This window comes from Theropithecus gelada, chromosome 15 (genome assembly GCF_003255815.1).
Source record: "Theropithecus gelada isolate Dixy chromosome 15, Tgel_1.0, whole genome shotgun sequence".
NCBI lineage: Eukaryota > Metazoa > Chordata > Mammalia > Primates > Cercopithecidae > Theropithecus > Theropithecus gelada.
The window spans coordinates 11,454,695-11,468,798 of record NC_037683.1 but is presented as its reverse complement, the minus strand read 5'-3'; the positions used below and the strand labels follow the sequence as shown (position 1 = coordinate 11,468,798).

Sequence of the window (14,104 nt, the reverse complement as noted above, 5' to 3'; positions counted from 1 at the left end):
AAAAAAAAAAAAAAAAAAAAAAAAAAAAAAAAAAAAAAAAAAGAAATCCCAGGATGAAAGGTGCCGTGGCAGCAAAACAGCACCGTGGCCGGGAGCACGCCTGACCTTTGCCAGGACTTGCAGGCAGGCTGGCATTCACCTGCTTACCGGCTCGGGGCGGACACAACGCTACAGGTCAAACCTCGGAACCCTAACAGGCCCGGGAGCTCAGAGCAGTATGGGAAGGGATGTCTCTAACTCTGACATTTCTACTGGGGCACAGAACAAGGCCTCAGGTAGGGAGGGCTCTGGAATTTTAATTGCCGGCTTTGAGAGTACCTCCTGCTCCTTGGGTGGGGTGAAGAAGGTGCCTGGATCACTGGAGGCGGCAAATACACGCCCTCATTCCCTTCCAGCAGAGATTTCTAAGGCAGTTCACTTCCTCTGGAGGAGGCTGGGAGGCTTCCCGGCTGCCCCCTTCCGACACCCCACCCCTCCACATCAGGAACTCTCCTCAGGTGAGTCTGGACCAGGAATTCGAGGCGTTTAAAGAGGGTTATAAATAGCACTGAAGTGTGGAGAAGAGAGAGACCAGCAGGCTCTGAGTGGGCACAACTTTCTCCCACCCAGCCTGGTACCCAGAAAACAAATCCAACCCTCTCCAGTAAAGGACACTTCACCTTCTGTGGTCTCCGTCCACTCCCCTGTAACATGCCAGGGGAGAGCGGGTGGGCTGGCAATTCTCAGCCCAGGAGACAGGAAGGCAGGGAGGCCCAGCACTGAGTATGGGGAGAGGAAAAACCCCACGGAACGCATGGCACACCCCACCCTGGCCACTCGAGGGGCCTCAACAGGAGGTCCTGAATGGAGGGACTGTTACAGAGCCCCAGGAGGCTGCTGTGACAGGGAGGGGACAGGAAGGCTCCGCCCTGGCCCTTCCTCCTCCCAGAGTCCAGGCCTGGTCGACAAGGAGGCTTTCCAGGACTTCACTCCACACTGTTGAGAGGCTAGAGAGGGTCTGATTCATTTCCACATCACCCCAATCACCCTGTGTCCAGCCAGCCCCAGGCCTAGAACAAGGGAGGGACTCTGGCCTTAGGACTTGGCCCAGGACCACAGTCACTTGGCAGACCTCCCCAGCACCTCCCTGGTGCCCAGCATGGGTGCGGCCCTGGAGACATGGAGTTAAAGGACACCTGGCCACTGCTCTCAGGGCTTCTTGCTCTCAAGGGGGCGTGGAGAACACGGTAGTGAAATTCTACAGGACATAAAAATAAGTGCAGGCAGACACGGTGCTCAGGGCCCACTAGACAGTGAGGGGCAACCCACCTGAACCGTCACCCCACATATAAGTGCCTCTCCGATGCCAGGCTCTGTGCTAAGCAAGCCATATGAGTTACTTCACATAAGCCTCCCAACAACTCATTAATAAGAAAGAAAGCACCGACCCCATTTCAAAGAGGAGAAAACCAAGGTGTACAGGACAGATGTCTGGGAAGCAAATGCTGGGATTCCACCCAGGGCAGCTCCACCAGCCAGGAGAGCTCGGCCAGAGAAGAGTTTCTCAGGCAGCCAAGATCCTCATCCTATCTCCGCCTTCTCCAGAGTCTGTAGGGAAAAGGAACCCAGGCCTCCACCGCAGCTCCGGCTTCCCCAGGAGCCTTGGGGACAGCTGTCCTTGGAAGAAGTGGCCACTGTGCAGTAATAGGCTGAGAGCAGGGTTGGCTGAAGGACGGGGTTGAAGGGGCTGGCGACTGGCCCTGAGGGCCCCCCACTCTGGCGACCAGTCCCCTGGCCCCTGCTGCTGACAGGGGCAGCCTGCTGTCTGCGCCAAAGAACATGGAACCCCACCGCCTCCGGGGCGCCCTATCGATCCCTGGCCCCGCTCCCCAGGATCAGTCCCGGGCCTTCCTGGGCCCGTCCTCAGGAAGCCTCCGCCACGTGTACCAGGGCTGGGGCCCAGCGGAGCTGGGGACGGGACGGCTGGGGAGGAAGGTGAGCGCGCGCTGACTGGGTCAGGGAGATCCCAAAGCTGATAGCGGATGGGCTTGGAACGCTTCTGGGCGGGGACAGTCAACGGTGGGCGGCAGGCTGCGACCCCTGCCCCAGCTTGGCCAGGGGTTGTGAGCTGGGGGTCCGCCAAGCCCGGGATCCGAAGGAGTTTCGGGAGAGAAGGGGTTCCGAGTCCCCTTCAGCCGGTAAAGGTGGAGCTCAGAAGAGCGCGGGAAGGGGCGCCCAGGCTCGGAGGGAACGAGCTCGGACGCGGGGCGCGCTCCCTGGCGGCTCCCACCCGCCCGGCCTGACTCCCCCGAGATCCCGGCCCCGGCGCCGACTGCTGGCCGGGGCGGGGGCGTGGTCCGGGGGTTCTGGCGGGACCCTGGGCGCGCGTGGCGCGGCGCGACCCTCACCTGCGATGTGCTGGCGCCGGGCGTCGTCCAGGTGTGTGGACAGTACGTCCCCCATGGCCAGGAGGAGTCGCGGCCCGATCCGGCCGACGCCGCTGCTGTTGCCCGCGCTGCTCAGGCGGACGCCGCTGGCGCCATGGAGCCCAGCCCGCCCTGCTTCCCCCGCTCCCGCAGCTCCCGACGCCCGGCTGCGGCTTCCGCTCCGGCTCCGCTCCCGGTCGGGCCCAGTCCCACCAGCGGGCAGCCTTGGCCCCCTCCCCGCCTTCGGCCCTGCACCCCTGCGCCCTGCCCCGCCCCACCAGGCCACGCCCCCGCAGGGCAACCCCGCCCCCTCCCCGCCCGCTGCCCTGCACCCCTGCGCCCGCCGGGCCCCACCCCGCCCCGCCCTCGGTCCTATACCCCTGCGCCCCACCCAGCCCCTCCAGGGCCCGCCCCGTATGCCCCGCCCCCTCCGCTGCCTCGGGCGCGCGGGGCACAGGGGCCGGGGACGCCGGGACCGCCCTGGAGACGGAGACAAAGAGAAGGTCCCAGAAAGGGAGACCGCGGAGAGACGCGCGGAGGGCGTACTCGCCCTGTACCTAAGCAGAGACAGAGACGGGGCTGGTGGGGGCAGCTGAAAAACTGGGGGTGCTCTGAGAGACTCCAGCCTGAGTGTCACCCCCCTCCCCTCCCCAACCCTGCCCCCGCGGGAAAAGAATCGCTCCGAGGAGGATGTGGGGCACTGGCAGGGGACGCCTGGACCTACGGACCGGAATTCGGTGTTCGCCCCCTCCTCTTCCCTGAACAGTGCCCCCTGCCCCCCCCCAGTCCCGCCCGCCACTGCCCGCACTCAGGAAGTTCCCTGGCCTTGATTCGACCTGCCCCAGAAGGTGTGCCGGCCGGTCTTGCACAATGGCTATAGGAAGGGGGTGGGGAAGGCTCTGGCCCGAAGGCACCCCTGCCCCAGTGCCAGGCGGGCTTGCCTCAGGCCCAGCATATGGGCATTTCACGCGGGAGGCGGCTTGAGGGACAGAGCAACTCAGAAAAGGAAAAAGCAGTAGCACTTTACAGTTTGCAAAAGACTACCAGAATCAAAGCCTGGAGACCAACATGCACCAGCCTGTGGGGCTGGGCATGGGTGGGTCGCAGTGCCAGGGGAATGTGTTTCACTCTCAGGACATCCCAAGCTGGCAGGGGAGACAGTCAAGTTAACAAGTGGCATCCCCAGATCTCAATCCTTCCTTGGCTGCTGGTGCTCAGATCTCCTGATCTGCACCTGGACAAGGCCATCCACTTTCTGCTTGTTGACCCCTGGTAACTAAGCACTCACCACTTCTCTCATGCATTTCACCCTGTTATTGGACAGCTCTTAGTGTAACTGTGGCATAAGGCAGGAAGTGATGATGATAACAGTTAAATTTGCTGAGCACCTGTACTTCAGGCCTGTGCACACCACAGGAGGTAGGTTTGAAATGGATTAAAGTGATGCGGGCGTTCATTCATGCATTCAGTCACTTACCAGTCATTCAGCAACGGGTGGTCAACACCTGTGTGTCAGGCCCTCTGCTAGATGCTGGGGGTGAAAAGAGGAGGAAGCCCAAGCTGCCCTCCCCTCTGTGACCCTGGACAAGTGGCATAACCTCTTTGAACTTCAACTACCTCGTCTGTCAAAAGAGAATGACGCTTTTTGGGGGAGGGTTAAATGATAGAACAAAATGCCCAGCATAGTGCGTGGCACCAGCGTCCATCATCTCTCAATAAACAGAACGTGTCATCCTATTATTCATAGTCCCTGCCCTCAAGAGCTTAGAGAAGCTTGAGGAAGGAGCAGAACATTCTGTTTTAAGGAAAATCACAGAGAGGGTAGGAACAGAACTGGAAGTTGAAAAACAAGACTTTTGACAGCAGATATTGAGAAACAGCATTCCAGGGAGTGGGGACAACATGGGCAGGGGCCCGGCCTTTCAAGCACGGGATGCATTCATGCGTCAAAGAGTCATCATCAGGTGGAGTTGAAGTCATGCTGGCAGAGGTCACTAGTTTCCTTTTATAGAGGTGGAAACTGAGGCCCAGAGAGAGAAAGTGACTTGCTAAGGGCACACAGTGAGGCAGAGGGAGAACCTGGCCAAAGGTCAAGTCTTCTGGCACCCAGTGTCTGATTCTCTCTGCGCAACCAGAAGCAAGTGATGCTGATAACCTCGTTTCATTTTTCCCATAGCCCAAACTGTAGGATCTGTTCTGCCCAGGGAGGAGCAAGCTGGAGCTAGCTGGCGTCTGGGCACCAGAGGCATCTTCTCGGATGGGCTGGAGGCCTAGGCTAGATTGGGTAGAGATGGGGCCACAGCGACCTTTCCCCAGCCTTCAGGGCGCACCCAAGCCTGGAACACCCACAGCCTCCCTACCATGTGAGGCCCCTGGCCCAGGGACGGGTTCCACCCTGGCCCAGGGTGGGACCCCAGATAGGGAGGCAACTTGAGCATACAGAAGTTCTCCTCTTGCTTTGGAGACCTTCTGTCATATGTCACCTAATCCATCTGACTATCCATGGCTTCATATGTGAGAGGTACATGAGATGAAAGTGGAAAGGCGGCCGGGTGCAGTGACTCACACCTGTATTCTCAGCACTTTGGGAGGCTGAGGAGGGCAGATCACGAGATCAGGAGTTCGAGACCAGCCTGGCCAATATGGTGAAACCCCATCTCTACTAAAAATGCAAAAGTTAGCTGGGCATGGTGGCACGTGCCTGTAGTCCCAGCTGCTCAGAAGGCTGAGGCAGAAGAATTGCTTGAACCCAGGGGGCGGAGGTTGCAGTGAGCCAAGATCGCGCCACTGCACTCCAGCCTGGGTGACAGAGCGAGACTCCGTCTCAAAAAAAAAAAAAAGAAAGAAAGAAAGAAAGTGAAAGGCATTGTAAACAGTAGAGTGCTATGCATTTATGTAAATAGCTCTCCGCAAATCTGGGGCCAGTCCCTGACAATTCAAGATTCATTCATTTCACACCAAAATAAACTGCCTTGTCTAGGGATGAGGTGAAGGAGAATTGATGGCAAAAAAATCTGGAGGGAACTTTAGGGGGATAAAAATGGTCCTATGTCTTGACTGAGGTGTTGGTAACAGTACATGTTTATCGAAATTTATCAGACTGTACAGATGCATCAAACAGATACATTTTATTATATCAAAATTATACTTCAACAAAGTTTATTTTATTTTTATTTTTGAGACAAAGTCTCTCTCTGTTGCCCAAGCTGGAGTGCAGTGGTGCGAACATGGACTCAGTGCAGCCTTGGCCTCCTGGGCTCAAGGCATCCTCCAGGCTCACCCTTGGGCTACCCCACCCAGCTAATTAAAAAATGTTTTTCATAGAGATGGGATCTCACCATGCTGCCCAGGCTGGTCTCCAACTCCTGGGCTCAAGGGATCCTCCCGCCTAAGCCTCCCAAAGTGCTGGGATTACAGGTGTGAGCCACCATTTATTTTAAAGTGAGAAAATAAATATGGAAAGCACCTACTATGTGTTGGGTGCTATTCTAGGTATTGGAGATATATCAGTATTCAAGAAAGTCACGGTCCTCGTCTTCGTAGAGGTTATAGTCTTATGCTGGGGGGAAAAAATACAACAAGTAAATAAAATGACATCAGAGAGTAATAAACATTAAGATGGGATAGGGTGACAAGTGGGGTTGGGGTGGGATGCCATCTAGGAAAGTGGTCTAGGTAGGAGGAGGAGATGATGCCTTGGGACCTGACTGGCAAGAAGGAGCCTGCTTGAAGAAGGTTCAGGAAGAGCTGCCGTTTATGGAGATGGACCATAGAACAGGTGTCACGTCAAGGGCTTTTCTGCCTCCTACCGTCCTCACAGCTTCTGGGTTAGGAACGAGAAAGCCCATTTTATAGTTGAATAAATTGTTGCCATGATTTTTTTTTTTTAAATGATATTCAGGCTGGGCACGGTGGCTCACACTCGTAATGCCGGCACTTTGGGAAGCTGAGGCAGGAGGATCGCTTGAGGCCAGGAGTTTGAGACCAGCATGGACAACAGAGCGAGACCCCGTAGTAAATAATTTTTTTTTTTTTTTGAGACGGAGTCTCGCTCTGTCGCCCAGGCTGGAGTGCAGTGGCCAGATCTCAGCTCACTGCAAGCTCTGCCTCCCGGGTTCACGCCATTCTCCTGCCTCAGCCTCCCAAGTAGCTGGGACCACAGGCGCCGCCACCTCGCCCGGCTAGTTTTTTTGTATTTTTTTAGTAGAGACAGGGTTTCACTGTGTTAGCCAGGATGGTCTCGATCTCCTGACCTCGTGATCTGCCCGTCTCGGCCTCCCAAAGTGCTGGGATTACAGGCTTGAGCCACCGCGCCCGGCCATAAATCATTTTTTTTAAAAATTAGCTGGGCATGGTCGTGCATGCTTGTAGTCCCAGCTACTAGAAGACCAAAGCAGGAAGACCTTGAGCCCAGGAGTTTGAGGCTGCAGTGAGCTATGATCTCGCCACTGCACTCCAGCCTGGGTGACAGAATGAGATCTTGCCTCTTCTTTATACATATATATTCCATCGTATGCATACAGCAATCCTTGTTCAAACACTGGAACAGGCAGGCACAGAGAAGGCGTGACAGGTAAAGGTATGAGTGAGCAAAAGGCAGCAAGGTAAGTCCTTGTAGGGCCCAAGCCAGATGGCTGATCTAGGATTTCCTGCAGGGAAGGAGGGATGGGCCCTGGCATGGACTGGTGGGACCCCAGCTGGGGAGACAACTTGAGCATACAGAACAGAATTTTTTTTTCACTGTGGAAAGATTGTAAAGCTCTTTAAACATACTCAACTCTCTCTGCTATATGTCAATAAATCAATTCTTGTAATAAAAAAAAGTTACAGTCTTTGGGTGGGGAAGGAATGAAGTTATTTGCCCTTTTTTTTTTTTTTTTTTTAAAGGAAAGAAAAACAAACATCGTCATCACCACTATGAAGGATTCCAGGAAGTTTGACATCAGAGAATTTCTCAACTCTAAAATGCTGGAAACTCCTGCCCTTACGCTGGAGGCCATTTTGATGTCCCCTTGTTAGTTTTGAGTAAATGGAAGAATCTTTTCACACATTTAGTGGCCATTTGTGGGTTTTATTTATTTATTTATTTATTTTGAGACAGGGTCTTGTTCTGTTGCCCAGGCTAGAGTACAGTGGCATGATCTCTGCTCACTACAATCTCCACCTCCTGGGTTCAAGCAATTCTTCTGCCTCAGCTTCCCAAGTAGCTGGGATTATAGGCACCTGCCACCATACCCAGCTAATTTTTGTATTTTTAGTAGAAATGGGGTTTTGCCATGTTGGCCAGGCTGGTCTCGAACTCCTGACCTCAGGTGATCCGCCTGCCTCGGTTTCCCAAAGTGCTGGGATTACAGGTATGAGCCACTGCATCCAGCCTGGCTATTTGTGGTTTTTAAAATTGATATCCTTTGGCTGCTTTTCTGGGGGAATGTCTATCTTTTTCTTATTGATTTGTAAGAGCTCTTTCTATAGCAAGGATTTCTGAAATCTGCAAGGCGGAGAGATATCTGTCCTTTTTCTAGGACTCTGGATGCTGTCTGTATTCACCAGCGGCTCCCACCCCCTTTTCTTGGCTCAGGCCCCAGAACCTGGTGGAAAATGCCAGGGCTGTGGACAGAGGGTGGCAATGGTCTGCATCTGGAGCAGAGAGGAAAGGTTCTCCCTGCCCGCCTGCTGGGCCTGACCGTCTTGAACAGAGAATGCCACCTACAGCTCCTGATTCATCAGGCCTTTCTCTGGAAGTGGCTTCTGCCCACTGCCTCCCTGCAAAGCTGCCCCGCCCCTCCCCTCCCCACCACACCCTCAAGCATATTTGGAAGCAGGGAGCCAAGGGCGAAGAATAATAATATTTGGCTTTGAAAGGGAGGGTTCAGACGGTCAGAACCAGAGCTTGGATCGAGACCCAGAAAAGGAAAGCGATTTGCCCAAAAGCATTCCTCACAAGCCCAGCCCAAGACCCCTTCCTAGTCCTGTAGGAAGAAGGAGGGGCCCTTTCTCTCCCCCTGAGTCCCTCTCCCTCCCATTTGGCACGGAGTCCCAGCTCTGCTCTCCCCACAAACCTGTCAAACCTGAAATAGACCAGGAGAAAAAAACAAACACCTCCAGTAAACAGCAAGGAGCGTGAATGAATCAGGATTTTGTTTTTAAGGAATATCATGTATCTACCTCTGTTTACCCAGTTGGCATGGCCCATTGTGCAGAAGGGACCCTGGCACCCAGCCCAGACCTCCTCTCTTTATTAACTGTTGGGTGGTAGAAAGGTCCGAAGCTCATAGCCTGTTCCGTCTGTCAGCTGGCCTCAGGCTGCTAAACTCCCTCTCACTCCTTCAGTGGCCAAGCTGTCACCTCTCCCCAGCTCTACTGCCACCCCAAGTCCAGGAAACTGGCCTCGCTGCCTCCAGCCCCCCATGCATTCCTCACTGGGAGCCAGAGGAATTGTTATAAAACACAGATATGAGCTGGCCAATTCCCCCACTTCTAACCTTCTGTGGCTTCCACTGTCCCGGAGAGAAATTCAGACTCTGGACATGGCACTGGGGGCCCCTGCCAGCCCCTCCCCCTGCTTCCCCTCCCCATTCTCTAGCCACACTGAGATTTCACATCCTCAAACTAGCCCTGCTCCATCCCACCTCAGGGCTTATGAAACGTGGATTCTTTTTTTGAGAGAGTCTCGCTCTGTCGCCCAGGCTGGAGTGCAGTGGCACGATTTCAGCTCACTGCAACCTTGGCCTCCTGGGTTCAAGCAATTCTCTGCCTCAGACTCTCAAGTAGATGGGATTACGGGTTCCCACCACCATGCCTGGCTAATTTTGGTATTTTTAGTAGAGACAGGGTTTCACCATCTTGGCCAGGCTGGTCTTGAACTCCTGACCTTGTGATCCACCCACCCCGGCTTCCCAAAGTGCTGGGATTACAGGCATGAGCCACTGTGCCAGGCCCTCTTTTTTTTTTTTTTTATTATATTATTTGAGACAGTCTTGCTCTGTCACCCAAGCTGGAGTATAGTGGCGCAATCTCTGCTTATTGCAACCTCCGCCTCCCAGGCTCCAACGATTCTCCTGCCTCAGCCTCCTGAGTAGCTGGGATTACAGGCACCCGCCACCACGCCTGGCTAATTTTGGTATTTTTAGTAGAGATGGGGTTTCACCATGTTGATCAGGCTGGTCTCAAACTCCTGAGTTCAGGTGATCCACCCGCCTTGGCTCCCAAAGTGCTGGGATTACAGGCGTGAGCCACCGTGTCTGGCTGTGTGAAACATGAATCTTTTTTTTCCCCCATCTTGCCCCACCAAGCAGCATTCAGCCTTCAACCTCAGATAATTACCCTTCATCAGAGAGGACATTTCTGTACCCCACCCCGCCGACTAGGTCAGGCCTGCCATTATTATCACCCCCTCCCCAGTGTCCTAAACTCCTCCTTCATGGCAAGCAGCACATTCAACATGATTTTTTGTGTGTGCAATTATCTGTTTAAATAGATCTTTCTCTCTGAGGACCAGGACTGTCCTCCTTCGACATGACATCACTAGTGTCAGTCGTAATGGGAGCTCGAGGGAGCACGTATGTTGTGCAGAACCCTATCCTGGGCACTGGAGGGGAATGTGACAGTGAGGGACCCACCTGGTCCTTGGGACCTCACAGGCTTGTTCATAGACCTGTACCAACATGCTCATGCCTGCAGTGGCCATGCCACATCATGGGATACAAAGTCCTTTCTACAGGGCATCTGGGCCTCTGCTACTGTGCAGAGCTTTTGCTTGCAGACTTCCAGGAAGGAGGTGCCTCACCGCCTTCCCAGGTCACAATTCTGTGGTTGGATCCAACAGCACTGAAGTCAGGCATGGGGCCACTGAAGTGCCAGCAGACAGGCGGGGAGTGAGAAATAACTGCAGGATGATAAAGATAACGGAAGCGCCCATTCATTGCAGGCTCCTGTGTTCAGTTCAGTGCTTTGTAGCTTCTGCCTCATTGAATGGTCACCACAACATTTGGGGGACACCCATTTTACAGGAGAGGAAACTGAGGCTCTATGAGGTGTAAGTAAGAAATGAGGATGAGACCAGTCACGGTAGCTCACGCCCGTAATCCCAACACTTTGGAAGGTTGAGGCAGGAGGATCACTTGAGCCCAGGAGTTTGAGAGCAGCCTGGGCAACACAGCAAGACCTCATCTCTATTTTTTTTTTTTTTTTTTGCAAGACAAGAGTCTTGCTCTGTCACCAGGCTGGAGTGCAGTGGCGCCATCTCAGCTTACTGCAACCTCCGCCTCCTGGGTTCAAGTGATTCTCCTGCCTCAGCCTCCTGAGTAGCTGGGATTACAGGCACGTGCCACCACGTCCAGCTAATTTTTGTATTTGTAGTAAAGACGGGGTTTCACCATGTTGACCAGGCTAGTCTCAAACTCCTGACCTCGTGATCCACCTGCCTCGGCCTCCCAAAGTGCTGGGATTACAGGTGTGAGGCACCGTGCCCAGCCTCTATTTTTAAATAATTTATTGTTATTTTAAAGTAACAGATGAGGCCAGGTGTGGTGGCTCACACACTTTGGGAAGCCGAGGTGGGCAGATCACCTGAGGTCGGGAGTTTGAGACCAGCCTGGCCAACATGGTGAAACCCCGTCTTTACTAAAAATACAAAAATTAGCCAGGCGTGGTGGTGGACGTCCGTAATCCCAGCTACTCGGGAGGCTGAGGCACAGGAATCACTTGCACCAGAGAGGCAGGGGTTGCAGTGAGCCAAGATTGCATCACTGTACTCCAGCCTGGGTGACAGAGCAAGAATCTGTCCACCCCCGCCCCCCCCAAAAAATTAAGAGATGAGGATGAGACTGATACATAGCTCTGCCTGCTTTAGAGCTGCAATACCCCACACTTCCCACACCATCCTCCAGATGCAATCCTACAAGTTCAGCTTTTTCTCAAACACAAAATGGGCTTCTCTGCTATATCTTTTTTATTTTTATTTTTTTCAGGGATAAGACCTCTTGCTCTGTAACCCAGGCTGGAGTACAGTGGGTTGATCGTGGCTCACTGCAGCCTCAAACTCCTGGGCTCAAACAATCCTCCCGACCCAGCCTCCTGAGTAGCTGGGACTACAGGCATGCACCACTACACCTGGCTAATTAAAAAAAAAAAAAAGTTGGACCAGTTGCAGTGGCTCACGCTTGTAATCTCAGCACTTTGGGAGGCTGAGGCAGGTGACTCACAAGGTCAGGAATTCGAGACCACCCTGGCCAACAGAGTGAAACCCTATCTCTACTAAAAAACACAAAAAAATTAGCTGGGTGTGGTGGCGGGTGCTTGAAATCCCATCTACTCGGGAGGCTGAAGCAGGAGAATCACTTGAATCCGGGAGGAGGAGGTTGCAGTGAGCCGAGATCGCACCACTGCACTCCAGCCTGTGAGACAGAGCAAGACTCCATCTACGAAAAAAAAAAAAAAAAAAAAAATTTAGCTGGGAGTGGTGGCCTGTGCCTGAAATCCCATCCAGGAGGCTGAGGTATGAGGAATCCCTTGAACCCGGGAGGCAGAGGATGCAGTGAGCTGAGATCCAGCTACTGCACTCCAGCCTGGGCAACAGAGCAAGACTTGGTTTCAAAAAAAAAAAAAAAAGCGGCCAGGCACCTTGGCTTATGCCTGTAATCCCAGCGCTTTGAGAGACCGAGGCAGGTGGATCATCTGAGCTCAGGAGTTCAAGAACAGCCTGGCCAACATGGTGAAACATCGTTTCTACTAAAAATACAAAAAAATTAGCTGGGCATGGTGGTGGGCCCCTGTCATCCCAGCTGCTTGGGAGGCTGAGGCAGGAGAATCACTTGAACCCGGGATGCGGAGGTTGCAGTGAGCCGAGATCTCGCCATTGCACTCCAGCCTGGGTGACAAGAGTGAAACTCCGTCTGAAAAAAAAAAAGGAAGAAAAGAAAAGAAAAAGAAAAAGAACCCCTTGTAGTGGCTCAAGCCTCTGATGTTTTGGGAGGTCAAGGAGTGAGGATCCCTCGAGCCCAGGAGTTTGAGGCTGCATTGAGCTATGATCATTCCGCTGCATGCCAGCCTGAGTGACAGAGCAAAACCCCATCTCTAAAAAAAAAAAAAAGAACCCCGTGTGCCTCGTGTGTCCTGGGCACTTGTGCACAAATCTTACCTCCCATCCACCCCGTCCTCCAAAGTGAGAGCCCCAGAAGAAGGGGACTGGAGCTGGCCCAGTTCCTGACTCCTAGCACGTCCTTGAGAGCTGTTTGCTGCTGAGCCAGTGCCGGACAGTCACTCCCAGTTCCTCTAAGGCGAGCCGAGTGGGGTTTCGGGCCCCACCACCTCCCTCCCACCTCTTCCATGCTAGACTTTGTTTCCTGCTGGGCTGCAGCTGCCCCTCACCAGCTGGTGACTCAGAGCCTGGGCAGGATGGCAGTGCCGATTGGGCCCTCGCAGCGCTCTGAGCCTTCTGTGACTCAGCTTGTGGTGAGGCTGCGCCTGGGCTCCGGGGTGGGGCCCCTCCGCCCCAGCCTGGCCCTCCTTCCTCTCCCCTTTAGGTCTTGCTGATTTCTGTCCTCCAGGTCTTCTCAGTAGAACGAGGATAATCCTGAATTCAGAACATATTTCCTGAGTACCGAGAGTGCCCGGGAGAGGAGGGCCGAGAGCTGGCTCCTGTGCTCCTGAGAGGATGGTTCCCTGGGTAGGAGCAGAGAGAAGGCCCAGAGGAAGATGGGAGAGAGGCAGGGCAAAGGATGCTATGGAGATAGCCCAGAGCTGGGCCGCAGGTGAGCAAGGACCACTGTGTGTTAAGGACTGATCAGGGACCTGGGAGCAGGGAGGTTACGAGGACCAGGCCTTCCCACCCCACATGGTGCCTCTGTGAGAATTAGCAAAGTCGGTGAAAACAGGCTGGGACTATCTTGTGCCAGGGCCCCAGCTGGCTTGGCAAATGCAGTGAGGGCTGGATTCAGCCCCCATCACCGGACGCATTTGTGCAGGGAGCCCTGAGTGAGGAGGCAGGGGTGGTGCCGCCTCCTAGGGGACATTTGGAAAAGTGTCTACGGAGGTGTTTCATTGCCACTATGTCTGATGTTTGTGAGAGGGGGGTTGCGGGGGGAGTGTGGGCAGGGGGAGGGTTATTGGCATTTAGTGTCTGAAATCCAGGGATGCTAGGTGTCCTGTCAAGGTGGCTGGTCCTGCCAAGGGATGAAATATTCCCTCTACTCCCCAATTCAGGCCTGAGACCCCTCTGCTGTCCAGTTACATCATGGAGAGGATCATAACAACCGTGACCTTCTGAAATTCTTCCCAGTGTTCTAAGTGGGATTTTTTGTTTGTTTTTGTTTTTGTTTGAGATGGAGCCACAGCTGGAGTCCAATGGTGCGATCTCAGCTCATTGTAACCTCCACTTCCTGGGTTCAAGTGATTCTCCTGCCTCAGCCTCCTGAGTAGCTGGGATTACAGGCACATGTCACTACACCCGGGTATTGTATTTTTAGTAGATATGGGGTTTCACCATGTTGGCCAGACTGGTCTTGAACTCCTGGCCTCCAGTGATCCACCCACCTTGGCCTCCCGAATTGCTGAGATTACAGGTGTGAGCCACCACACTCGGCCGAGCCTGGTTTTCTACCTGTGCTACCTACTTTCTCTAAGGATGTCCTGCTCTGGAAATCTTCAAGGGAATGTCTTTTACCTTAAAGTAACTCCCCTTCCTCCCTGTCAGGTATCTC

General features: G+C 53.9%; 1 protein-coding gene across 2 annotated transcripts in view; it reads right to left on the bottom strand.

Moving 5' to 3' along the window:
- The window catches only part of FAM129B (family with sequence similarity 129 member B), a 73,041-nt gene extending 60,418 nt beyond the window's left edge, over positions 1-12,623 (bottom strand). Inside the window, exon 1 of one of the 2 annotated variants that reach the window (XM_025359393.1) lies at positions 12,544-12,623. In XM_025359393.1, the coding sequence (XP_025215178.1) occupies positions 12,544-12,550 (7 nt within the window). In that variant the 5' untranslated portion in view covers positions 12,551-12,623. Of the gene's footprint in view, positions 1-2,387; positions 2,671-12,543 lie in introns of those variants that run through there. The other variant, XM_025359392.1, reaches the window with a different exon arrangement.
- Between the last annotated feature and the right edge of the window lie 1,481 nt (positions 12,624-14,104).